This window comes from Micromesistius poutassou (genome assembly GCF_964030765.1).
Source record: "Micromesistius poutassou genome assembly, chromosome: 16".
Lineage (NCBI taxonomy): Eukaryota > Metazoa > Chordata > Actinopteri > Gadiformes > Gadidae > Micromesistius > Micromesistius poutassou.
The window spans coordinates 10,431,699-10,459,697 of record NC_140286.1 but is presented as its reverse complement, the minus strand read 5'-3'; the positions used below and the strand labels follow the sequence as shown (position 1 = coordinate 10,459,697).

Below are 27,999 nucleotides of genomic sequence, written 5' to 3'. Positions count from 1 at the left end.
CATTTACTTTCTTATTTATTTCATTTCTTATCATCAGACCCCACAAATATAGAGGTGACGGTTTTTTTAAATGACTCAAACGGACTCCATTCAGTGTGGACTACAAACGGATACATAAACAACAATTGGATCCAAGCCAGGGTGGATTATAACGCCTCAGGAGTTCACCAAGTGAGACCACCAGCATTCTGTTTTATTGAATCATTATGGCAGGAAAATACTATTTTGCTCTCAAGAGTTTTGCAATATTTGCTTGCTTGATGGTTCTCATATATTTGTTTGATAACTGCTGGCCATCACTATATATACAAATGTATGAGAACAATGAGACTAAATTAAAATATTGTTTAATCAAAACATGGTGTGTGGGACGAGCATTGTTACCTGATAGCAGCTTTTGATAATTTAAACTATTTACAAACGCATTACATTTGTTCAGACTGAATTTAGAAAGAGAAGAAGCCTACTCAAATGTCTCTTAGTGTAGCTTTAAATAACCGTTGTCATATTAAAACCAGATCGTTCTGCAAGCCAAGTGTGAAAATTATCCAGACAAGATGTCCCTGGATGATATCCACATCATGAGGGGAACCACCTGTGCTCAACTCAACCCCACCACCACCCCAAATCCCCCCACCACCACCTCCACCACCCCTCCCCCCTCTCAGATGGACTGCGACTTTGAGCAAGGTGAGGGAGGGTGGAGAATCATTTCTCATAGAATAATAGTGTTGTTGAGACTGATTCAGGTGGTGTCTCTCCCAAACTACGACTGGATGTGTGTGTATTTTGTACCTTTCATTGTTCGTATAGCTGTTGTGCATTGACTTGAAGTTGAACTTGAAATTTGAAGTCATGAAAAAAAATATTCTTCCTGCTTTTCCCCTGGAACATTTTCACTAATTTAAAACCATTGATTTAGATAGAAATGTATAAAATGTTCTGACATCCATGTAATTAAGGCCACCGTTGTTCGATGACAGACTTGAAAAACTTGATAAAGGTTTTTCTTGATACCATACTCCAATCCTCTATTAGGTCTGTGTAGCTGGGACCAAGAAACATCGGATGGTATCGACTGGATCCGAAACACTGGTCTCCAAGTGGACCAGCCGTTGGATGGACCGATGTATGACCACACCGTTGAGAGTGAAAATGGTAACTATGCAGACATATTGTATCTATGTTAAGTGAAGTGTTTGTTAATGTATGCTAATGTTTGTAATTTAACAGCTGTTTACACATTAACCGCCTTTACTTTCTACCGGCTAATCTATATCCATATCAGGGTTCTACTTACTGTTAAACGGCTCGGGATCTAAAGATGGCGAGAGCGCCGTTCTATCTCTTCCTCTATCGGGCGACCAACAAACAGATATCTGCGTGGGATTCTGGTATTACATGCTCGGACCGTCGGTGCCTCGTCTTGACCTGGTGGTTCATGATGTATGTCTTCTTTATTTCACCCCATATTTTCTTATTTTCAACGGTTTGTTTTCCTTACAGAGAACTAATGACTGGATGATGTTTGTTGTAGAGTACCTCTGATTGGCTGGCCTGGACACGCCAAGGCAGTCAGGATTCAGAGTGGAGGAACGCACAGGTGACCATCTCTACCCGCCAGGCGGTCAAGGTGAGCGCTCAGACAATAGCACAGACAAACAAACCTCCAATGAACAGTGTCGTTCAATCATGGTATAACTACCATGTCTGTGGTATTAAAAGGTATGGTATTCCAACATTGAGATAAGAGCTTGTCTTGAAATATGTGTGTGATTTTACTTATCACTGTGCTGTTATTGTCCATAGAAGGCAGCCAGCATTGTAAAAGAAGCAGTTTTAGTTTGTAATTGATATGACAACTTCTGGCTTAAACATTCAAATGACTCTTCCTCAAAGGGTTTGACATCTATAAGTATAGTCATTTCAAAGATAGGACATTGGGGTAGCCATGAGTTTAACAGTTGGTGAGGCAGAAGGCATTACCACGCATCCATCCCACACTAGGTTTGGAAGAGGATCAAATCGGGACTGTTTGATGCAATACCGTGTGATCATTGTACTGGTAGTGCCTAACAGGTTCTACAAGAGAGTCGCCCCAGCTCCCGAGACATAACGCATATTCTTTTTGAAAACCACCATTGACGGGTTCACAGGTCCTGTTTGAAGGCCAGAGAAACACCTCCAGCCGGGGGTTTGTCGCCATCGACGACATCACAGTGAGGCAAGGCATCTGCAACACCAGCCGTAAGTGGAAACCAGTCCACAGCAATATGCATGTTCTTTACATAACTTCACCTCAACTTAACCTCAACCTCACTCAGCCCCCCACCTCTGGAACTCTTTGCCTCATGACGTCCAACACTCCAGTTCCATTACCACTATAAAATCTCACCTGAAGACGTATCTATTCAGATAAGCCTACTGCCTTTAAGTCAGTCGCATTCTTGGGACTAGAATGACCCCACGCTTTTCTCTTGTACACTGTTTTATTATGTTGTTGTTTTTTTTGCTTGCTCTTATGACTGTTTGATTTTGTAAGGTGACCAGAAAGGCACCCATAAATAAAATGCATTATTGTTATTATTATTATTAACCTCATCGTCATGAGTTGAATCGAACGTTGCCCTCCCTCTCAGATGTGTGCAGCTTTGACTCAAACTTATGCGACTTTGTGACGGATCATGTGTGGGTTCGCCAAAGAGGGACGGAAACACATTTGGACCACACCTCTGGAACTGAACATGGTGAGTATGACTTCAACTCACTCTAGAGTGCCGATATCACTCTCCGGTCCAGCAGACATTGGGGTAGATGTTAAAGGGCGGTCCGAAGGTGAAATGGTTTGTATGTCTGAGCATAGAACTTAACCTAAGTTAAAGCCGCAGTAGGCACCTTTTTTACAGTTACAGAGAGAAAAAATGTCCGTTCTAGGTCCCTGTTTTGGTTCCAATTTTAAATTAAAACCATTATTAAATTATTACAATTCCACTTGTTTAACTTTCACTGACAAGTGAATTCACGGAGCCTGAGGTGAATAATTGTTTTAGTTTATACTACACGTGAAAAATAAACAAGATAACACTTTTTGCCGGGATTTATTTGTTTTTATTAGCGGTTTATTTGTTTTTATTAGCGTGACGAGACGACCGTCAAACAATATCCCGAGTTTAAGATCTCAATCATGGGATATTGCCCAATATCCCGAGATAGCCAACCAATCAAATTGCGCCATCTTAGGAGGTTCACGTGTAGCATATACTCATTTTAAATATTCCACCCTCTATAATATATCAGCAGAACATTTCCAATGGGGCCTTGTAAGATGACATTAAACATTGAGTATCCTACTGTGGCAGAGAAAACAAGCTTGTGAGATAAACTCCTCCTTTTTCTCTGCTGGCTGCTCCCCTCCCTGGCAATGTGATACACTCCCCCCTTATGTTAAAATACTGTGGGTCAGCATAATCTTTGCGTAAATTGCTTATGCAGCCATTCTTGCAAGACATTCTTGCAAGAAGGTTGCATTTTGCAGCATCTGATGAGCCCTGATATATCTAAATTCTAAATAGTCTCATATAGTGACTCATTCCACTTGAAACAGACGTTCTCACTGAGCATTTCCATCACCAACAGCTGACCGATGCCTATGGCGTTTCCAACAAATTACACCAAATCGATCTTTTCTAAATCTCACCTACAGCATCTTTAAAAACACACAAAAGGGCGGAGCCATGGTGGTTCACCGGGTAGAGCGCGTACCATTAAGGCTTAGTCCTGATCGCAGGAGCCCGGGTTCGATTCCTGCCCGTGGTCCTCTGCTGCATGTCCTCCCCTCTATCTCCTGTACATTCCTGTCTATCTCACTCTATAATAAAATTTAAGAAAAATGCTAAAATAAATCTTAAAAAAAACAATGAATACTTATTGATATGACGTGTGCGTTCTAACACGAGGCCGTGTGGGGGCTGCTGGTTCCCCGCAGGGTTCTTCATGGCCGTGCGTGTTCGGGAGGGGCCACAGGAGGAAGTGGCTCAGCTCCGTACACCACACTTCCCCGCGTCGACGGGGACGTGCCTACGCTTCTGGTACGTTCTGCGGGCCGCTGCTGTGTTTGTGCGGCGAACACAGCAGTGGTTGTGTGTGTGTGTGTGTGTGTGTGTGTGTGTGTGTGTGTGTGTGTGTGTGGGGGGGGGGGTTGCGTGTGTGTGTCTGTGTATGTATTTATATGTGTATATATTATACCTTTTTTTGTGTTGTGTTTGCTTGGGTTTGTATTTGTGTGTGTGTGTGTGTGTGTGTGTGTGTGTGTGTGTGTGTGTTGGTGTAAATATGTATGTGTGTGTGTGCGTGTGTGTGTGTGTGTGTTTGTGTATGTATTTGTGTGTGTGTGTGTGTGTGTGTGTCTGTGTAAATATGTGTGTGTGTGTGTGTGTGTGTGTGTGTGTGTGTGTGTGTGTCTGTGTAAATATGTGTTTGTGTGTCTGTGTAAATATGTATGTGTATGTTTGTGTGTGTGTCTGTGTAAATATGTGTGTGTGTGTGTGTGTGTGTGTGTGTGTCCTGCAGGTACTGGTTGCAGGTGGGCGCCGCTGACGTCCTCTCGGTACACGTGCTGCAGGGCGCCGACCTCAGCGCCGCGCTGTGGGCCCGCTCCGGAGCGCCCGCCACAGGCTGGGAGGTGGCCCAGCTCACCGTGTCCTCCACCGCCAGGTTCCAAGTGAGCTCAGCGTCCGCCTCGGCCTCCCTCTGTCCCTCACCGTGGTTACTCCTCCTGGTGACCATCTGGTCCGTGTTGTCAACGACAAACTGACCGCTTAGAGTCGGTTCCCTTGACTCCCATCAGGGGGTCCCGAACACACGATTTAAAAAAGGGGCTCCGGGCCGCTGCTTTGCGTTCAGCGTTCAGGGCCTCTCGGATCCAAGCCCACTGGTTCTTTGATTAGTGATGATCAGGCACACACACACACACACTCGTGGTTAAGCGGGGCACAGGGATTTGGTTTACAAGGGATCTGAAAACAAATATTTGACTTTGTGGGGAGAAATACAAATGACATTGAGGAAGCGTTGTATGGTAGAATCATAACCCCCCCCCCCCCCTCCCTGTGTTAACCAGGTGGTGTTCAGCGTGCGGCGGGAGCCCAGCACCAACTCCACGGTGCGGCTGGACGACGTCTCGGGGACGGCGGGGCCCTGCGCCCCGCGGGGGGGCTGTGACTTTGAGTCTGGGACCTGCACCTGGGTCAACGTCCCCGCGGAGGGGGGCCACGACTGGGTGCACGCCAACGGACACTTCCAGGGCCCGCCCTCCGACCACACCACTGAGACCACGGAGGGTAAGGGATGGAGACCGGCAGAACTGTGTTTCTGGGGCCTTTACATTTGAATATTGATATGATGGGATTTATGTCACCCCCCCCCCCCCCAGGTGGGTTTTTGCTGAGCTCAGCCCTGCCACGGGGCCACCCCAGCCGGGCCCAGGTGCTCTCTGAGTGGATGGACCTGAGAGCGGAGCCCGCCTGCCTAGCCCTCTGGTACCAGACGTCCACCAGGTGAGAGCCTAGGCCTGCGCTCTGGACTCTCAGTCAGCACTCTCAGGCTGAAGGGGGGACAGCTCAGTTGTTTACCGATCAAAAAGGGGAAATTCTCCTTCCCACTGCAGCCAGCATCCATGTCAAAGAATCCAACAAAAACGTGTACATTCACCGCTTTTCCTTATAAGCGTTGATACCATTGATTTGAGTGAAAGATTGGGTGTTGTTTTCTAATCCATTTGGGTTCAAACTATTGAAAGTAAATATGGTTAAAATGATGTAAAGTAGATTGGGTGTTGTGTGTATATAGAGCACTCTATGTACACCATATGTTGAAATACGGACATGGCAGTTTTCTGCTGGCTTGCATCCGCCTCGCGTCCACTTCCTCAGGATGTGCAGCCCAGTGCCATTCATGAATCACCTCCTGCACTCTTTGTTGCCATTCAATGCAAAGCCCACACACACACACACACACACACACACACACACACACACACACACATACACACACACAAACACATATACACACACACACTGTTGATATCCATATTCCAAAGAGCCCAGTCTCAATCAAAAGCAATTTGAAAGCACTTAGATGGTCCTTCACAATAGTGTCACATCTAGTGTTGTTTCTTCAGTTGGATACAAGCACTGAAGCGTTATAAATATACTTTAGATTTATATCACATATCATATTTGTCTGATGGCAGACAAATGTGGTGGTTCACGTTTTTCGCTATATTTGTTTGACCATGTTGCTGAAGGTGGGGATCGGCACCGTGCACGTGTAGACTGGCCACTGTAGAAATACACTAAAATCCCCTTCTGAAAGATTCATTCACTCGCTCAAATACGTTTTCTTCGGTAGAATATCTCCGCAACGAAACAGGAGACAAGGCAATTTTCAGCCTTGGATCTAGGCCGTCTCCCCCCAGAAGTTCTGCTATGAGATAATAGACCCCTGCATCCGAGATTAGTAACATACCAAAATATACATTATGATAGTTTCAGAGAAAATCACATGTTAACAAATACATTATGATAGTTTCAGAGAAAATCACATGTTAATAAATGTGAGATGCTATGATGCGAAAATGTACTATTGGAGAAAAGATTATTGAGAAAGATTATTGAAAGACAATTGCTGATAGGTTGGAACCATAACATGTTCTACTCTTTTACAGTGACTCGGGAACATTGCGTGTATTCATACTATCAGGGCAGGAGGAAAAGCAGCTAGTTCTTCAAACTAACCACTCAGGTCCTGGGTGGACCCTGCTCTCTGATTCTGTAGCCAGCTCCAAACCTTTCCAGGTAGCCACAGTACCCACCATTGGCAGTACACTGAAACATCAATATCATATCATCTCATTTTGTTGAATGTGGGATTGCTCATGAATGTATTCTCTGTTATTCCCTTGTAATGATAATTTTGTACTTTATTTTTAAGATCCCATATTTTATTGAATGGCCATGACCTAAAACTCTCTTCAATGATGCATTCAGGTGATGATTGAGGCAGAGTCGTTAGATGGTGGATTCATGGCTATTGATGACATCAGTATCAAACCGGGTTCATGCCAAGGTACTAAAAGACAGACAGACGGACAGAGCGATCAATTCATTCAATGGTTTTCTCGCTGTTATCTGATACCATTTTTTCCCACAGGGAACGACACAACAAAGGGGTTTACGGGCTGTTCTTTTGAGAATGACACTTGCGACTGGCTGGACGTCAGTACCAGTCAGTTTCAGTGGGTCAGGGCCAGAAATGCAACTCCCAGTGAGAATACCGGACCGTCTGTGGACAACACACTGGGAACTCAGCTGGGTAAGAGCTTCCAGATAGTCAGAAAAATCATTCTTTATCCAAAGAGCAACAGAACAATTTAATCGAAAACTGCAGGAACAGCGCCACCTCTGGCCGAACACGGTACATGGCCGTCACTGCTAACTGTTTCTGATTCAAATTCAAATGGGATTTAGAATTTGAGTTGACGCCCAAATGACTACGCATTATTAATATAACTAAACAAGTACCTTTACCTGGAGCTCATTTGTGACAATCAGACAGCAATTGCAATCACCTGTGTTTTGTTCCATCGCTATATTTGCTAATATTGATAATAAAGTGCTAAATTAAACAGAATTTATTTTCTACCTTAACTTCTGCTAGTTTCCTCTAAAACAGACATGGCTTGGATTATGGTCTGTTCTGTGTGGTTCTCTCAGGTTGGTACATGGTAGTGGAGGCGGACAACGGTGAAGAGAACAGCTTTGCCACCCTGCAAAGTCCCAGCATGCAACAGTCCAGCGCTGTCTGTACACTTCACTTCTACTACCACATGTATGGAAAAGGTATGTGTTTGTGTGTGTGCGTGTGTGCGTGACTGTGTGTTTGTCTTGCCATGTAGAAAGCTAGCATACATGCTATCTAACAAAACCTTTTAGCTATCATTATTACTTTTGTATTTTTTGTATCTTATTATAATGTACTACCTTATTATTTATCTGACATATTGAATTTATTTGCAAGTTAAAGTTGTTTTATTTTATTGCATTATACATTACTTGTATATTATGAAAGATTGCTGGTGTTGGCAAAAGGTTGCTCTGGGGGGGGGGGGGGGGGGGGGGGGGGGTCATATCAGTAGCCATGCTGACACATTGCACCACAGGAGCAGCTGTTAGGTGACTGTGTCAGGGTGAGGAAGTCATGGAAACTCAGGGAACCAAATGCCACTAGGTTAAAGGCTATTAGATAGTGCGTTTTGAATACTCCATTCTGATTGGTCAATTACGACATTCTTTGAATGACAGACCGCTGCTATGGATGTGGTTCAGATCATAGAAAGAGACTGAAAGAGACCTGGATCATGTCAAATGATAATAATACTAGGTAGGCTAATCTCAAGAAGACTACACAGTTTACCTTGCTATGGACTAACAACCGTCAGTTTTTTCGTGGAAGTAATAAAATATTTTTTATCTCAACCAAATAATTGGTTGTTGTCATATGCTGTTTCAAATGAAGGATTTATTTAGAAGCAGCCGTGTAATATGCCATCTATTTTTTCTTTCCTATGAACTTATTAATGACTAATGACTAACCCTATAAAATATTTAGTTTTAAGTCTTTATTATTTTGACCAGGCTCTCCCTGATGATATGGAGCTTCCTTGACCTATTTCGGCCTTGATACATGTTTTTGTTGTTGCAACAAACCCTGTTTACTTGTGAAATCCGGTGTCTTTTCAGTTGGCCTTATGTTACCCCCTCTATCCCCTAGACTAGAAGTAGCCTAGTCCTATTGTTTGAGAATCAGACTTTCTACATTTTATGTGCATGTGTGCACCCGTGTGTGCGTTACATGCGCCCGTGCGTGTGGGTACACAACCTGAGTGTGACTGAACGTATGTACGACAGACGACGTGTCCGTACATACGTGTTCAAACACTAGACATTCAGATGTGCGTCCACCCCCTGGGACAGACATAGGGGGCCTGCAGGTGGTGCTGTGGACGGGCTCCAGGGCCACGCCCCTGTGGTGGCTGTCCGGGGACCAGGGCAACCGCTGGCATCATGGGGAGGTCCGGGTGGCCCGCACCCCGCGCCAGTTCTCCATCTTGTTCGAGGCCGCCCGGAGCTTCGGCCACCTGGGCGACGTGGCCATCGACGACATCAGCTTCTCCAACTGCACCCTGCCCGGTAGGCTAACGGGGCTAACTTCCGCTACTTCCCTGCGCTCCTATCACCTCTTTGCTTTTCTTACTGACCTCACCGCTGTATACAAGCAGCAATACTGATGTTCTGCTTGTTATTTCCCCCCCCCACCACCACACCCACACACACACACACACAAAGTTTTTCAAATGGGGTGTTTTCCTGCGAGGCGTTCATGGCAACGCAAAAATAGGGAGCTTAATGCTTAGTTCCAGTTAGTTATGATGAGCCGGTCCTGTGTCATCTGATCTAGGACGAAGATTGCATGAGCACTTTGAATAAACTATAAAAAGGTTCATCTATAATTGTAGAGTTGTTTTATCTGTGTTATTCAATTTGATTCAAATGTTTATTTTTCCCAGATCCCCAGCCTTCATGTCCTGAGGTTATGTTCACCTGCAACAACAAGGTGTGCGTTGAACGCAACCGAGTGTGTGACTTCACTGACGACTGCGGAGATGATTCCGATGAGGCAGACTGTGGTGAGATGCCCCGTGCTGTGTGTGTGTGTGTGTGTGTGTGTGTGTGTGTGTGTGTGTGTGTGTGTGTGTGTGTGTGTGTGTGCGTAGGCAATGGCGGACGCGGGCCTGACGCGGACCAGATGCAAACACTAAAATAACATCTCACCCGTCGTAACTGCCGCTGAAAACGCAGAAAAGGAAGTTTGATATGCAGTTGAAAGTGCTTTTCATAATGTGCTTAATAACAACTTTAAAGGAGACCCTAAAATCAGCCTGCAAGTCCGGCAAGGTATACAAACAACAATGGCGCACCTACGACCCGGCGTCTCACCTGGCGAGAGGTAGGCCAGACAACCCGGGCGATTTCTGCGATTACATCCATCGCCTCTCTGATGAGGAATGGCTGCAGTTTGAAGCAGACGAAAGAGCCTTTCGAAAAATCTTGGACACTAAGCTGATCAAAGACAGGCAGAGGATAACCTTCTCAGGAAAAGACCCGACAGTCACTACTGGCGATCCTAAACGAAATTTATCACAAAAACTGAACTTTTTCAGCCCATCATCGGAATGGCAGACCTTATGGAATACCACTTCTCAAATACACAATACGAATCCTCAGCAAGCTACCAACACACCCCCTTGGCATGAAGCGCTAGAGATAAATTCGCCTACCGAAACACCAAACACCTCACAGTTTACTCCTCAGGAGGTTTTAAGGGTGATGGAAAGCCTACCGAACAACAAGGCAAGTGTAAGTACGAAACGCTTAAGGCAACTAAACAATGGACATGTACAGCACCTGACAAACGAAAAAATACCACTGTCATGGAAAGGAGCCCTTATCTATAGGACCCCGAAAAAGGATAACATACCCGATGACCCAGCAACGTGGAGAGACATCTCCCTACTCCCAACTATCTACAAAGTGCTTATGAAATGCCTCCTCAATCGCATACTCCCATGGCTTGTCGAAATGAACATCTTGACTGACAAACAAAAAGCCTACATAAACCGACAAGGCATGAATGAACACGTGTTTTGCCTGAAAACAGCCATCAATGATTTTAAACATGAATCTACCAGATTTTACGCAGTCTTCCTGGACTTCCGAGACGCATTTGGCTCACTGCCACATAATATTATGATTGAGGCTTTGGACGAAATCAACCTACCCAAACCCTACATCAATATCATCAAAGACATATATAGTGGCTCCTTTTTCCAGGTGATCTGCGGAGATCAGTTAACTAGCCCAATCCAACTAAGAACTGGCATCAAGACATGCTGTCCTTGGAGCGCGGTAAACTTCATTCTAGCCCTATATCACTGGCTTAAATGGCTGTGCCTATGCTCTCCCCCGCACATCATATCACCAATCCCAGTACAGGCCTATGCAGACGATGTCCAGGTGTCATCTAGGGATAAAGGTGTAATTAAAGCCATGCTCTCCCACACGGACGATTTTCTGCGCTGGTCTGGGCTGGAGGTGAAAAACAGCAAGTGCGCTGTGTTTTACGAGAGACGCAGCGGAGGCAACAGGTGGTACCAAGCCAAAGGAGACAGACCACCCTCATTTTCCATCATGGGAAATGAGATTAAAGTGTACACGCGCCACGAAACCTACTGCTACCTTGGACACCGCTTCAACATCGCGGGCGTATCGCGGAGTATTGTAGAAGACTGGAGCTGATCGATTCATGCCCCCTCCCAATAACAATGAAACTACAAGCCATATGAGAGATTTCTCCCTCCAAAATCCAGCATCTCTTTGCCAACATCCATATACCCAAACGCATCTTAACGGAGATAAACGACAAGACTGTAAGCATGGCCACACTGGATTGGGCTCAATTCACATTCAACAAGAGAAGTCCTGTATCACAGGGTCGGAGAAGGAGGACTGGGGGTCCCTAACATAGAGTGGGTGTATGTTGCTGCCAGAGTAAGCAATCTGTTAAGAATGCTTAATAGCAACGACTCAGCCGTGCGTGAGCTCGCCCGAGCCTCACTTCTGCTACATCTAAGAAGACGCAAGGTCCCTCCCTCTACATCTGCGGATGCCAGCTTCCTTGGATTCAAGAAAAAACCCAATGGAAAACTGGACATCAACACACCGGGCTTTGGCGTACGCTCGGATTGGCTAGACCTGAATGATCTCTGTAACCGCACTAACATTCAACTGTGGTGGAAGAGCACATCAGGACAGCCAGTAGAGCTTAATGATAACATCATAACGGACCCAACGACGACGGCAGAGGCAACCATCACCCTGGACGACAGCATTCACCACCTCAACACACAGGACACCAGAGGGACAATACTTAATTGTTTCCGATCGCGCATGATTCAGCACTGGACAGGGCTACGCCTACAAGGAAGACTGGCCTGCCTGCCGTGTGCTGATCACAGCGTATCGCATGCCGCACTGCAAAACACAGCACTACATGACGACATACACAAGTTCTTAATAAAAGCTTGTCTTCAGGTATTGCCGACAAAAGCCAACTTAGCAACATGGTTTCCAACCAAGCATGAGCCGTTCTGTCTGCTTCACCACAACCGACAGAGGGAATCAATCGCGCACATCCTCAATGGCTGCCCTGCCTACAAAGGACTATACATCGCGCGTCACGACCAAATTGTGGCGCTGGCCATGAAGGAGCTCCGCGATAACACCAACTTTACCGCAATCCACAGTAACGAGTCGGTAAAATCGTACTGGTTCTCCACTCCCCATGCTCAGCGGAACGCAATGGAATCTGCCATTAAGAACGTTCCAAATACACCAGACCTTGTGATAATTGATGAACACAACAAAACAATCACAATAATTTAAATTGGTTGCTCTTATGACGCTGACATGGACACCTGCTAAAAAATAGTTAAAATACCAACCCTTAAATAATGTTTTAAACACCTATGGCTACTCATGTAAAGTCATTGCCTGCAGATCTGTGGACTACCTAAGAAAAGGGCCAAATGCTTCACAAAGTACTGCTCTATATCAGCACTAATTGGTAGCCTCTTTATCTAGAGGCACAGGTGTCACCTTTACCCTTAATGTACAGAATGGACTGAGACTTTCTCTGCAATCTAATACTTCCTTTTAGCCAAATTTGGATTTTGCCATGATATGTACTTATTTGTCAAATCCAAATAAAGATGTTGACTGTGTATCCGTCTGTATGTATGCGTGTCTTTGTGTGTGTGTGTGTGTGTGTGTGTGTGTGTGTGTGTGTGCGTGTGTGTGTGCGTGTATGTGCAGTATACTTACCATGACATTATTTTACAGAAACAACCCGTCACACAGCCCCTCACTCACTCTCTCTCTCTGTGTGTTGTTCACAGAGCAACATGGGAAGGCCGGCCGCTGCAGCTTCGAGCAGGGTCTGTGTTCCTGGACAGCAAGCCAGTGGACTTTGCAAAGGGCCACTGATGCTTGGCCCCACGACGGGCCCCCACGGGATCACACACAAAACACAAACGCTGGTAAGAGGTTCACCTTCCCGCCCCAGAGTGGCCCCTTTAGATGTAACTTTAAAGGTCTTTTGAGATGATCCCTTTTCTTTAGCGTTTATTCAAATATTGATTGTAGGTTACTTGAATGCCCTTTTTTTTTTTTACAAATCACAATTTGACTTATATAATATAAATATAAATATACACACACAGTAAATATTTGACTTTGTCAACACGGGTGTAGTGTTCCATTTGGGTATCTCTGTGAACCAGAATCCACTAAGCTACAGTGGAATAACCAAAGATGCATGGCCAGCATGCGTAACATGTCCATTGTAAAGTTATTCTGTTAGCATCTTTTCTCCTCAACCCTATGTATGTATCCAGAGCCGGATTAAATAAATGGACTACACTAGGCAGACTGTATTTTTTGGGCCCCCCTCCATCAATGTTATTCATAAATTGAAATCTAAAACTTAGCAAAGTTACTAATAAAAGTTAATTCACATTTTACATAGCGTAGTCTTTGGTTACAAGTTGGTTATTTGTACGCCAAAATAAGTCATGTGTCATGTGACAATTTTTTAATTTTTATTATTCATACGTTATTACACAGCTCTATTAAATGCTATTAAATTATCCTTATCTTATCCATTGCGAGTGTCATTGTTAAGGCAGTAGTACCAGTAAATCACCAATACGTGTCAGCATTGCAGGTTCACAGCTGTCGGACGGCTGCCCGACAGAAACTTCTGAGAATGAGGAGTCACGTGATTTTTGGGGAGGGGTTTGAGCCCGTCCGCCATGATGGCATCCACGGCTATCGGTTGCCAGGGGCAACGTTGTCAGAGCGGCATAGAGACAGATGAGGAAATACGCAACATAGAGACGCAGGAGACATTACGAGATAGAAATAAAGAAATAAATGGAGAAGAATAAGGTGAAGGAAAAGGGTCCTAGTGAGAACACACTCTCATCGACTCATCTCATCGACGAAAATCGGCCAAGATTATCCTGTCTGCCGTAGTGTTCTAATATATAATCTCATCAACTCCAAGAGCACCCGATCGCAAAATCGGGGTTATCCAACGATAGATATTTTCGGAATGTTGAGTGAAGGGCAATTTCCACCAGAACCGTCACAGAAGCGGCACGGCAATAAAAACGTTCGCCGAAGACATTAGAAACCATTATAGTCAATGTAGGCTATTCCACTGGATACGGCATGGCATGGAACCAAACCGGCACTACTTTGTTTAAAGTTGCCGGTTCGCAGCCGTGTCTCAGAACACTTGTACAGCCATTCAGTTTATGATCTTTATGATCTTTATTCATTAATTGCGCCACGGCCGAACTGACGCGGATATTCTCTGATGTTATGTAAGCATAAGCACTGCGGAAACCACTGCTGTCAAAAGACGCTGATTCATCTTCACTGTTGACGCGAGTTGCTCTAGTTCTACCTCCACGGCCCTGCAGCGGGCAATTATCGGACAAGATTGTCCTATAGTGTGTGGTGTTCCGTCTTGTGTTCGAATCTCATGTATTTGTATTTACGATCGGAGAGCAACAAATGGGCTGAGATTCTCTTTATGTGTGTGGTGTACATCCGACTCAAAAATCTTGTAGTGTGGGGCAGCCTTCAGTGCGTTGTCCATTTAGGGAACCTGACAAACTGTAGCCCACTGTTCTTATGGTTTCCTCGACAATCGTGTGAGGCACTGAAGCAGTTTTTAACGCAGCAGTTATTTCCAGGCGTGGTTAAAACAGTACAGAGTTGCAACAACCTCCTCTGCTAGCAGCTACCGTGTCAACAATAACGCAAAGCTCAGCTGCACTCGGAGGGGTGTACCTTCCAACATGGCGGGAAGGGGGGGGGGGGCTCTGTGCCGTGACGACAACTCCTCATTCTCAATAGCCCCCCGCTGTCTCTTCTTTTGTTCCTTATTTTTTTTCTTTTAACGTTTTGCCGCACCCGAAAGCGTCTTGAATGTTAGCCTACTCAAAAAACGACCTGCCTGCTAGCTTTATTGTTCCGCTTAGTCTTGTCCCGCTGACCTCCCCTCGGACTTAACTGATTGGCATTAATGTGACATAACGTTAAGATAAACAACGTCACTATTTTTAGTTAATTAATATATATTGATATATTAACACTGAAATAAATAGTAGATAGGACATTTGTATAGGCTATTTCAATTTTTTTTTTTTTTTTTTTTTGTCCTTCTGTCTGGGCCCCCCCCGCCAATCAGGCCCTAGGCACGTGCCTAGTTTGCCTTTGGGTTAATCTGGCTCTGTATGTATCTATCCTCTCATTGCCTTCCTCTCCCTAAGATCCCAAGATAAGTGTTTGGCTTGTCTGAAAAAATGGATATCTGATGTATAATCAAAGTATATGTTTTATATACTGACATTACACCGAACCAAACAACCTCTCCGAAATGAAACTATCAATGGATATGTGTGAATGGACGGTCGGATGGATGGGTGGCTAGATGAATGTATGAATGTATGGATATGGTCAGCCAGATGAACAGAGCACTGTGTGTGTCTTGTCAGGTCACTATGTAATCCCAGGGACTGGGAGTACAACGGTACAGCCCAGAGAACTCATCTCCCAGACCCTGCTTCCTAGCTCCAACTGCAGCGTAAGTTCACCCTCACACCCTCACACCCCCACCACGCAAACACTGCTGATCTGCAGCACAGAGGATTCTGCATTAATTTAGTTTCAAGGTACGAGGGTTACAACCAAAGATCAACAGCACAACCAACACGTCGATTGTACCAAATCAGCACTCAATGAACAGTGTTATTTTTTCGTGCTCTCTATCTGACTTACTTTTCTGAAATCCATAAGTCAAAAAACATACCGGCCAGACAACTTTACAAGGTCACGTGTGCAACGTTTAGCCCCACACACATTCATCGATAATGAGCACATTAGCGCACCGTTCTGTTCTGTAATCCTCCTTGATCGCTCACAACTCGCCCCGTGTCTCTCACCCACCGCTCACCCGACTCAGGTGAGGTTCTACCACTTCAGCCGAGACGACGCCTCCGCCCGGCTGAGCCTCCACACCAGGACGCGCTGGCCATCTGGCGGCGGCCAAGATACGGCCCTGTGGCTCAGGGACCAATCACAGAGCTACAGCTGGCAGAGGGCAGAGGTCACCTTCTCCTCCTCGGCACCGAGCAAGGTCAGTGCGGGCGCGCGGGCCGGCCGGCGTTGGGCAGATGGCGAGGTGGGAGAGAGACGCCGGCGCTGGTGTCGCTGAGTGTGGATGAAGGACTGGGTGCCCCTGCATTGTTCCACTCCCAGCGATTGATTCGATTTTATGAGTGGGACTAGTAATGCTTTGTAAATAATTAGAGAAAAAAATACTTGAGGTCAATAGAGCATATGATATTGCATGTTTCTTTCAAATTTGCCTTTAAAATGTATTGTTGTAAATTGACGTTGAATACTATAAAAATGAACTTGAAAATAAATGATCAGAAATCCCCCATTGACAGATATGTATGATCGTGTCAGTCGCCTGGTCTTATGCCAACAGCTGGCTGGAATACGGACTCGTGTCTTGCCTTTTTCACTCTCTAATATTGATATTGATAATGACACTGATAACAATCCTGCAGGTAGTTTTCCGCTACGAGCGAGGTCACGCTGCAGGGTTGGTTGCCCTGGACGACGTGTCTTTCTCAGACAGCTGCCTCTTTGACGCCGCGCCGCCCTGTAAGGTAAAACCCTTTGAGATATCAAAACGGGTCTGAGACATGGTTTGCTGCACACATTGTCTGTGCACAGTGAACAGTAGCAATTCATACATAAATAAGATAGAAAGCAATTATGTGGCATTATATGTATATAATGTGCCAACGTTTTACACAATGTGTTTGTGAATATTTATTATTTATATTTATTTATGTTTCTAGCATCAGGTTTACGTCAGGTCACGTTCATCTAGACATGGGAATAATAACTCGCTGGCAGTGCTATCGTGTTTAGACTTTGAGACTTCAGGGCAAAGGTTACAAATTGTGTTATGCTGCTTAATAATTGAGGGCAAAAAACAGCTGAGGAGCACTGAACCTTCCTTATGCATGTATATCCCTGCACACATGTATATATCGTATGTTCATGCTATTGCTTATATTCCCTTAAGGTCCTTAAGGGAGAGAGAGGAAGTGACAACCAAGCAGTTTGCAGTGGATGTGGTCTCATTATATTTACCATGATAATAATTATCATTTGCAACATAACACACAACATAACAACATAACATAACATGAGAGGAAAGCTGCAGGTGATCATGGACAATCCCTCTCACCCTCTCTACGCCGAGCTGAGGCAACTCAGGAGCACGTTCAGCCACAGACTCATTCAGCCACATGCCTCAAAGCGCTTGGGGGGCTCTTTCATCCCATCAGCTATCAGACTAACCCCGCTCCAAACACCTCCAAAGCCCCAACACCTCCTTTCTAGACTTGATTAAGAACTAAACCCCACACCTCAGGACTGATTGTTGTTTTAAACCTTGTAATTTATTTCATTTTCATTACCTCAGGAACCCTGCACATTGGCACATTTATACTTACCATATTTATTTTTTAATGCAAAAGTCACCTACAATGGACAGTTACATGTATATAGTATGTTTATCTTATTCAAATAGTTTTTTATTATATTTTATTTCAATTGGTAAACTTATTTGTATATATACTCTTGTTTTGCACTCTCTTTTCCCACTGTACTGCTGGTCACTTGTGAATTTCTCCTAAGGCTGGATTAATAAAGGACTATCTTATCTTGTCTTATCTTAACACGTAGTAAACAATCCCGAAAAGACAAAATAACGGTGAAAAAGTAGCCTGGAAATCCAGACCCACCTCTAGAAAGCTGTAGGGTCTGGCAACGAGTAATGAAAATGGCCCGACTCGAGGGGCGGCACCAAGCATGCATTTGAAAGTATCACTGCACGCAATTGGATAACACTACGACCAATCAGAACACCAGAAGTTCACCAGTGGAGCTAACCAATAGATTAGACTTGCCGTATCTGGTCGGTAAAACAGCAACGCTTTTGGCTCGCCCATATCAGATACACTGATGTTATTGGTTAATGTTCTGGGGCCAGGGCAATCGGGGAGAGGGTATATTGCTCGTTCTCAGAGTGACTCACTGAGCAAATTCCAATTGTGCTCTTTCGGGTACTCTGGCTTTCCAGGGTAGTGAAAAAGCGCAATCTTGCAGCTTTAATGCCCTCATTAATGCATGCGTGTCTGTCTATTCTCTGGCCTTGAAGGACGATGAGTTTCACTGCTGGCGGTCAGAGCGAACCTCCTGTGTGTCGGCGAGCAGGCAGTGCGACTACCAGCTGGACTGCCCCCTAGGGGAGGACGAGGACACCTGTGGTGAGGACCCCCACCCCCTCTATTGCCTCCCCCCCCCCCTCCCGTCAGCCTCCTCCACCCTGTATACAGGACTAGGGACCGGGCCTTAACGTCCAGCCGCAGATACACTGTATGTGATGTCTGGCCTGGGGCCTTCTGTGATCAGTGTGCTCGGAGTTGAGGAAAGGGACATGACTTCCCCGAGCGATATCGTCTAAGCTATGCACTCACATACATTTCCTGTTGGAATGAATAATGTTGTGTGTTTCTCACTTTCCAGCTGTAAAGGCTTTTCACTGATATGACACACGATGCAAAGTCAGCGTGTGTTCATTGTTACGGGGGTTAAAGGTCAAAACAAAGGCTCATTTTAGAGCTGCATTGATACAAACGTCCATGAATCATTGATAAACTCAAGTGCAATTACTACTGTACAGAATTTAGTTCCACTGCATGAAGCCATCGCCTCCCCTGCTCTACATGGATATCGTTCATAAATGAGTTACTGTCCATTCTTATGTGTGTGTGTGTGTGTGTGTGTGTGTGTGTGTGTCTGTGTGTGTGTGTGTGTGTGTGTGTGTGTGTGTGTGTGTCCAGGGCCCTGCTCCTTCGAGAGGGACCAGTGCCAATGGAGCGACAGCAGCCAAGGGCCGCGCCGGTGGCTGAGACAGAGGGCCACCGACCAGACCACGCCCCCCACCGACCACACCTCACAGACAGGTGACTTAGGCCCCGCCCCCCACTGACCACACCTCACAGACAGGTGACTTAGGCCCCGCCCCCCACGACCACACCTCAAAGACAGGTGACTTAGGCCCCACCCCCCACCGACCACACCTCACAGACAGGTGACTTAGGCCCCGCCCCCCACTGACCACACCTCACAGACAGGTGACTTAGGCCCCACCCCCCACTGACCACACCTCACAGACAGGTGACTTAGGCCCCGCCCCCCACCGACCACACCTCACAGACAGGTGACTTAGGCCCCGCCCCCCACCGACCACACCACACAGACAGGTGATTTAGGCCCCGCCCCCCACCGACCACACCACACAGACAGGTGATTTAGGCCCCACCCCCTTTCCTCTCTCTCTCCTCGCCAGAACCCGTAACAAGGCCTGAAAAGGGGTGAGGGCCCCGGGGGCCTGAGCCTTGCTTGTCGCAGTAGCTCCCACGTTTACTGGGGCTAACTGGGGCTATTTGGGGGGGGGGGGGGGGGGGGGGGGGGGTATCAGTACACAGACCGTGGTTGACCGGAGAATATGGCTCTTTTATTTCTGTTTGTGAACCAGGCTTCTACATGACAGTGGCGTCCGTTCCCGGGAGGACGCGTGAGGAGGCGCGCCTCGCGAGTCCCCATCTCCCGGCCTCGTCCGCCTACTGCCAGATGCGGTAAGTGATCGCCGTCACAACAGACCCTCCCACCCGCGCTGCAGCTATGAAAGTGTCTGGTGTGCACAAAAAGCGCTGGTTTGTTTCTACGTGCTCGCGTCAATTCACAATTCATTCACATAGGCTCACCCTATCACAAGTGTTTGAGTTGCACAAAAGCGCGTGTACAAGTTGCCCAATCTCCTCCCCCCACCTCCCCCCTCTTTCGACCAACCTCAACCTCCCCTTCCCAATTCTAATGTTCTCTCAAGCCTCCTTCCTTCCTTCCCGCTTGTTTCGCTGATCCTCCCCCACCCCCTGCCCCCCCGGCCCTCCCCCCCCCCCCCCCCCCCCCCCCCCTCCCGTGTGTGCCTCACTTCCCCACCCACCCAGGTTTCAGTTCCACATGAGCGGGGAGAGCGCTGGGTCACTGGCAGTGCTTATGCAGCAAGCCGGGGCCGGTGAAGCAACGCTGTGGTCACGCAGTCACAACAGTGTCTCCCACTGGGCCTCCGAGTCTCTGCCTCTGTCCCAACACCTCCACCCATATAAGGTGTCTGTCTTTCGGTGGTGTGTGTCGGTGTCTGTGTGTTTATCTGTGTGTGTGTGCATGTGTGTCTGTGTGTCTTTGTGTGTGTGTGTGTGTGTGTGTGTGTGTGTGTGTCGGTGTCGGTCTGTGTATGTGTGTATGTGTGTTTGTGTGTCGTATCTGTGTGTGTATGTGTGTTTGTGTGTCGGTGTCTGTGTGTTGGTGTGTGTATATGTGTGTTTGTGTGTGTGTGTGTGTGTGTGTGTGTGTGTCAGTGTCGGTGTGTGTGTGTGTGTGTGTGTGTCAGCGTCGGTATGTGCGTGTATCCTGTATTTTTTATGCATAGAAACACTCACAATGTCTAGAAATGTGTTCACTTGCGCTGCTTGGATTCACTGATTGGTTGAAAGGACATGGTGTATGTCTGGACAGTAACGGGTGTATTATTATAGATACTGATTCCGCCCAGTATAAAGACATAAATAACACTACTGATTGGTACTTATTGAAACCATACTGACATATTAAGACTTTGTTAGAGCTGATGTTGAAGTGATCAATGTGATTGTTGATCTTTTCCAGCTATGGTTCAGTAGCAAGGGGAATAAAACTGTAGCTCTGGACGACATCTCCTTCGTGAACTGCGAGTTATCCTTCCAGCCCCCAGGTAAACAATGTGTTATTGCCAAGACTGCCCATTGTGCGCTCTGTTTTGATTGGTCCATCTCCTACGAGAGAGAGAGAGAGAAGGTTGGATGGTTTGTCGGGTGGAGAATGATTTGTGTTTTCTGTGTCATCCCTGATCAGCTCTGCCCACCTACGACTGCTCCTTTGAGGAGGGTCTTTGTGGCTGGGCCCAGGGGTCTGAGGAAGAGCTAGACTGGCTGAGGACCTCTGGCCCTACAGATACTCCCAACACGGGGCCCCCTGGAGACCACACCACCGGCACCGGTCAGCTTCACCTGGGATTGGCCTCTATACTTCACACAGGGTTTACTCTGCGTGATACTGCATGTTGAACCCATGCACAGAATCCATTCGCTTAATATCGTCGCCTGTGCTCAAATATTAGGCAACATGTAACAAAAAGTGCTTACTAAGGCTTTTTTTACCACCGTTTGATTTTGTCACAGGGAAGTACTTGTATATAGAGAGTTCCCCACCGAGTCAAAAGGGGAACGTGGCCCGGCTGAAGTCTCAGCTGCTGGCCCCTGCTGGTGAAGACGGATACTGCCTCACATTCTGGTACCACATGTATGGAGCCACGGTGGGCTCTCTCAGCATGGTCCTGACGGCCGACCCCTCGGAGGAAACAACGGTACCAACTATATCATGTTGTCAACATTTCCTAGCGCCCCCCCCCCCCCCCCCCCCCCTCCACACACAACGGTGCGGACTAGATGGGCGTTAACTGGCTTTCATCGTTTGCTTTAGGGTAGGGATGCACAATAACTTTTTTTTAACCAATACCGATAACCGATAACTTTCAGCTCCTAAAGGCCAATACTGATACCGATAACCGATAACACACACACATAAAAATATATATGATCATGACCTAAGATCATGACATTGTTGCTCAGGCATCAGTAGAATCAACAGGGGTTTAGGGGGGCGGGCTTTCAAGGGGCGGGATATGACGTAAGGGCCACGACGGCCCCAGTCACTCAGGTGTGTTTTGGTCTGACTGCAGCAACGGAGGCAGAATAGGCAGAACTCATTGCGATCATCTTAAATGTTGCTGCAGCGATGCATCATATATTCCGTTGCATCCACAACATCCGTATCGATCGATGAAAGATTGGAGCATGGACGTAGTACAGTCAGGACTACAACTATAAACCATTTTCCCTTTTGAGGTTTGTTTTTTTATCACTAACCTTTTTTTGCAAGACAAACCTCCATATTTTGTTGGAGATAATCCTCAAGGGAGAGAAGAGTGGCCTCTATAATAAGACAGGAGAGAGGGAAGAAGATTAGCGAAACACAGGATGTACACAAGAAGCAACAACGAATAAGAAAGGCGTCGCAAACGGCTGCGTTACCGGAGAAAGAGTGTCTTTTTTTGCTTCATTTCACATCTAACAAACACTGGGACAAATGTAGTTGATTTCTGTGTTTAACTGAGAAAACAGGGAGTGGAAGGCCGGGACCTTATAATGTTCAGCTAACTGTTGTCAATAATAAGTGTTACGAGAGTAGTGCATGTGTGTGCACAAGAATGGCAGGGTGTGTGTGTGAGTGGACGAGCGGGGAGAGCCAGCGGTAGCATGTGTCAGTTTAGTGAAGTAATGAACGAGTCTGGTTGTGTCTGTGCAAACGTGTACTGTAAAGTTAGTGAAACTAAGAATAAAGTACACAGCCTTTCAATAATCGGCGGCCGCTTCAATCCGGCTTTTGCTCGGATATCTTGTGACAGTGCTCACACAAACAAAAAAATGTTTGACTCACTTCCTGCTGCTCTCTATGCAACAAAAAAAAGTCAAACTCGGGAGCTTGGGTTGAGAAACATGCGGAAAATGTTTAAAATGCTTTTGAACCTTTTCCTGATCATACCTTTCACACAGTTGTGACATTGTGCGTTTGCGACATCACCGATATTGGAGGGAGTGCTCACATCCTCATTGCGATTGCGTGACTCAGTGCTGCGCTCTCCTTCCTGCAGGCCTGGCGGCTCTCCGGGAGCCAGGGTCGTGAATGGCAGGCGGCGCGGGTTCACGTGACCGACCGGCCGCAGGTCCACCAGGCGGTCCTGGAGGCCCAAGTGGGAGGGGAGTTGGGCGACATCGCCATCGACGACATCACGCTCGCCAGCGGCTCGTGCCGCGCCTCAGGTGCCCACGATGGTCGATGTGTGCACGCGCACGTGCTTGTGCTGGTGCACGTTGATTCAGGCTTTTTGCTTTTTGCTCAGGCGGGCCGACGTGTTCCCAGGAGGTGTGGAGATTGAGTATAGACAGAAACGCAGAGATGTCAGTGTTCCCGAAGGCCAAAACATTTGACCCCTGTTTACAACAATGTCTTTCTTTTATTCACACACTTTGACAACATCCTCGTCATTGTCTGATTCTGAATCCATGGCAGGACAAGCAAAATATAAAATAAAGGTTGCAGATTGTACTGGAAAAATGGCCATATTTACAGCATTGGGAATACAGTAGATGAGCAGTATTAGATCGCTAAAACAATTGATTGCAGTTTGGCCCTTAACCCCTTGGGCGCTTTACTGTACTTAGGTCTTATCTCTCTTTACGACCACTTCCAGCCCGCTTATCAATTATGTTTGTCCAGTTTGATCTCCTGGCAGCACGCCACTCACCGGTTAACATCAGTTGTTTCCCCCCCCGCTAGATGTGTGTGACTTTGAGGCGGGGAGCTGTAATTGGCAGCAGCACGCGAATGACGGCGCCGATTGGGTCCGGTGGTCGGGCCCCACCCCCAACCCCAACACGGGCCCTCTCACCGACCACAGCACCCACACGGCCAGCGGACATTACTACCTCCTGCCCTCCTCCACATCCGACCAGTCTGGACACAAAACCAAGATGGCCTCCCCCTGGTTCACTTCAGGTGAGGTGGAAAGGGTCGGAGTTCAGTGTGTGGAGAGGAGCATGCTGGGATAGATGTATGGAGTGAGGAATGGGTTGAGCATGAGCTTGGTACATTGCTGTGTGCTTATCCATCTGCTGGCTGTTCAGTGGCTGTCAGTTCTGTGATAGTCTCATATAGCCAACCTTTCCAAGGACAGGGACACGGCGTCGATTAACTGTGTCGAGTAGCGCCTTCATTGTATGCGCAACGTATTATTCATTTGGTTTCAAACTTGGAAGCCAATGGAAGTAGAGGTTTTCCATGACCTCTTTGATGGTGATCAGTAGTCAACACAACATGTGCTTGCTATCATTCTCCCCTTTTACTGATGATGTATAATATATAAGCTAATGTGGACATGGGACCATAAATAATAAATCACCGTTGACTGATCTCTTCTCCAATCAACACACCTGCAACCCCCTCTGAATTGAATTTCATCAATACAATTGTGCCCTAACAGCTCCCCCTTGTGGGAAAAAAGCTCAACTACAGCTTAAATCAAAGTACAAAAATGATTTGTGTCCACTTACAGTAGTGGATGGGGATTTAATGCAAAAGTCTGAAAAAGTGCATTCAACATCAACATGTCCCTGTGTGTGTGTGTGTGTGTGTGTGTGTGTGTGTGTGTGTGTGTGTGTGTGTGTGTGTGTGTGTGTGTGTGTGTGTGTGTGTGCTTGTGTGTGTGATTGTGTGTCTGTGCCACAGAGAAGGGAGGCTGCGTGCAGCTGTGGTACCACATGCACGGGTCAGGCGTGGGGACCCTGAACGTGTACCACCAGAGCCTGTCGGGCTACGAAACCCTGCTGCTGTCCCGCACCGGGGACCACAGCCCCATGTGGAGGTTCGCCCAGGCCTCTCTGGGGAACCTCCCCCTGCCGTACCGGGTCAGTCCATCCATACCCCCGCCGTGTTGGGACGAGGAACAGGGAGGTTGTTTTTGTTTTGGGAGGGTTTGAGATAAGATAAGATAAGATAGTTCTTTATTAATCCCCCTTAGGGGAAATTTGCAGTGACCAGCAGTACAGTGGGAAAAGAGAGTGCTAAACAAGAGTATATATACAAATAAAATGTACCAATTTGAAAATAAAATATAATAAAAAACGATTAGAATAAAGATAACATACTATATACATGTAATTGTCCATTTGTAAGTGACTTGTGCATTAAAAAATAAATATAGTAGTAATATAGTAGAGTATAAATGTAAATGTGCCAATGTGCAGAGGTTCCTGAGGTAATGAAAATGAAATAAATAACAAGGTTTAAAACAACAATAGTCCTGAGGTGTGGGGTTTGGTCCTTAATCAAGCCTACAAAAGGAGGTGTTGGGGCTTTGGAGGTGTTTGGAGTGGGGGGTTGAGGTAAAGTCTGATAGCTGATGGGATGAAAGAGCCCCCCAAGCGCTTTGAGGCACATGGCTGAATGAGTCTGTGGCTGAACGTGCTATATTGGAGATGCTATGGGGCGGGAGCAGGGTGGATGGTGAGGCTGGCTTGGCACACCCAGGACGGGTGCCCCAACGTGGGGACATGTCCAGTGTCCGATCCCCCTTGAGATCCGGGCCGAAGGCTGGACCCAAACGGACGTTCAGGAATTATCAACAATATTGATATTGAAATTAATATTGATATTAATTCCATGTGTCGTGGTGTAATCTCATATTGACAGACTACTAAATATTTGCCCTGAGAGTTAATGCTTACATACTATGAAAATAAAAATAAATAAATAATAATAAATAAATAAAATTATTAAATTAAATAAATAAATTGGATTGAAAGAACTATAAAAAATATATATAAATGAATAAATAAATAAATATTATAGACTTTTATACTAGATCGTGCTACACGTCCACAGTGGGCCCATGTGAACAGATCCGTCCTCTGGTTTCAGGTGGTGGTGGAAGGCGTGAAGCAGGGCCCCACTCAGAGCGGGGACATGGCCTTCGACGACGTCCAGGTCACCCACCACCCCTGCCCCCCGCCGGGCCACTGTGACTTTGAGAGCAGCCTGTGTGACTGGAGCAGCCTGGGTGGAGGAGCGGACCAGGGGGGCTGGCTCAGGGGCCGGGGAGCCTCTCCACACCCGAACAACGGGCCCGATATCGATCACACCACCAACTCAGACCAGGGTAATCAAAGAAGCTCAAGAACATGATTTTTAAAATCAAATCTGTTTTACTGAATCCCTAATTTGTATTTTGTTATTGTTTTCATATACCAACACTGTCCTGTTTGTGATAGGTTACTATGTGCATATTGACACCTATGTTGGTGGTTGGGGAACGGTGTCGTCCCTGCGAGGCGATTTACTAGAAGCCGCCGCTGGAGGGCACTGTCTCAACTTTTGGTACCATATGTATGGTAGCAACGTTGGCACTCTGCAGGTATATATACATGACAGGTAAGCAATGGTTTAAATCATTCACTATTTACTATAAAAAAGTGCAAGAAATGCGCAAGGCGTGAATTGCATTTTTTTAATAGATGTCTAAAAACCGTACAAACAAAGACGTCTGTATATCTTGTTTTAAAACTTTATCTTGTTTAAAACACAGCAGCGGAGCAGGGGAAGGGGTTCTACTTTGGAATAAGAATGGAAACCAAGGACACACCTGGCTGGAGGCCAGCGTGCCTGTTCTTCACAGAAATGCATTCTGGGTAACAAATGAAGACCATCAAGCACACACATAACTCCATGTATTCCTTACTCATCAGTCATCTCTCTCCGGAGACATCCAGTGTTTGCTTTCATTTTGAGAAATGTTATTGTTTTACTATTAGTTAATGGATCATTTCAGAATGCAGAGATGCCAACAACACGGAAATAACAATATTATATTCAGGGTGTCTTTCAATTAAATGATGTTGTGTATTATACTTTGTTCAAAAATAGAACAGGCCAGCAATGTCCTACATCCATTTCACTGTACAATCGAAGTTAAAAATGCTAGTAATTGTATGCATTATATATTATTGTGCTGTATGTGTGTGACAGGGTTGTGTGTCTGTGTGCAGTTTGTGTTTGTGTATCAGGGAGGAACGAGTGGCGGTGGCGACGTGGCGCTGGATGACATTGACGTCCAGTCCGGGCCTTGCCCCCGGGCGCCCCCTACGGCTCCACCTGCCACTGATGGTACACACACTGATCCCCCTGGCCTCAAAACACACAACATGACATTTAACATGACACATGAATTATAACGTGAACATTCACATCTCCTCTGCATGCATCAATCATAAATCCATGATAACTGTGCTCTTCCCCCTATCAACACACCCGTGACCCCTTCTGAACGTCATGAATTAAAGGACATATTATACCACCAGGTGTGAGTGTGATTAGCCGTTACAAGTTTTTTTGAAAATCTGGCTCTTCTGACATGACATGACATGACGTGATGTGTCCACCTAGATGTGTGCTGGATAGATCAGTCTACCTGCCTACCCAGTTGACAGTAGCCAACGTTGCTCATCTAACCGTCATACATCTAGGTGGACACGCCCACTTGTGATGTCAGAAGAGGCTGATTTTCAAAACGGCTTGTAACGGTGAATCACACTCACACCTGGTGGTATAATAGGTCACCTTTGAGTTGTGCTCAGCACCTCTCCCTCGTGGGAGAAAACATAAACTGCTTCTCAAAGACCCCTTGTGGTGAATGGCTCCCACAGTAGCAAACGGAGGGTTTTGTTCGTGAAAACGTTTGCTTGTCTCCACAGAATCACTGACCACTGGGCTGGCGGTGGGCCTCTCTCTGATGGCTGGCGTTGTCATTACCGGCGGCCTCTTCCTGTTCAATAGGTGGTGGAACGCAAGGTGGTCCGCAAGGTACGTGTTGATGATGAGGATGATGATGGTGCTACTGTTAGGTTATACTTATATCATCGTTTCACCTAACAATACCTGTATTGTTGGTCCA

General features: G+C 46.3%; 1 protein-coding gene across 1 annotated transcript; it reads left to right on the top strand.

Moving 5' to 3' along the window:
- Nucleotides 1–146: 146 nt before the first annotated feature.
- LOC311360574 (MAM and LDL-receptor class A domain-containing protein 1) lies at nt 147–27,903 on the top strand. The gene is made up of 35 exons (XM_084480677.1): nt 147–171; nt 519–690; nt 1,039–1,158; nt 1,289–1,446; nt 1,538–1,633; nt 2,157–2,247; nt 2,640–2,747; nt 3,986–4,088; nt 4,570–4,720; nt 5,120–5,339; nt 5,432–5,555; nt 6,725–6,854; nt 7,047–7,125; nt 7,210–7,371; nt 7,773–7,898; nt 9,033–9,248; nt 9,626–9,745; nt 13,073–13,213; nt 15,743–15,831; nt 16,210–16,383; nt 16,823–16,924; nt 18,490–18,598; nt 19,175–19,297; nt 19,873–19,972; nt 20,345–20,504; nt 21,063–21,147; nt 21,288–21,431; nt 21,614–21,798; nt 23,146–23,314; nt 23,832–24,050; nt 24,780–24,958; nt 25,971–26,208; nt 26,321–26,480; nt 27,095–27,212; nt 27,800–27,903. The coding sequence occupies exons 2-35, from the start codon at nt 558–560 to the stop codon at nt 27,806–27,808; spliced, it is 4,641 nt and encodes a 1,546-aa protein (XP_084336803.1). The 5' UTR covers nt 147–171; nt 519–557; the 3' UTR covers nt 27,809–27,903.
- The last annotated feature ends 96 nt before the right edge of the window (nt 27,904–27,999 follow it).

What these genes read in the sequence shown, in the direction of transcription:
- LOC311360574 (XM_084480677.1), top strand. Translation starts at nt 558, where the DNA reads ATGTCCCTGGATGATATCCACATCATGAGGGGAACCACCTGTGCTCAA. An exon ending in GGGACGTGCCTACGCTTCTG is followed by an intron (nt 4,089 to 4,569) that starts GTACGTTCTGCG and finishes TGTGTCCTGCAG; the next exon opens with GTACTGGTTGCAGGTGGGCG. An exon ending in CAGGTATATATACATGACAG is followed by an intron (nt 26,481 to 27,094) that starts GTAAGCAATGGT and finishes GTCTGTGTGCAG; the next exon opens with TTTGTGTTTGTGTATCAGGG.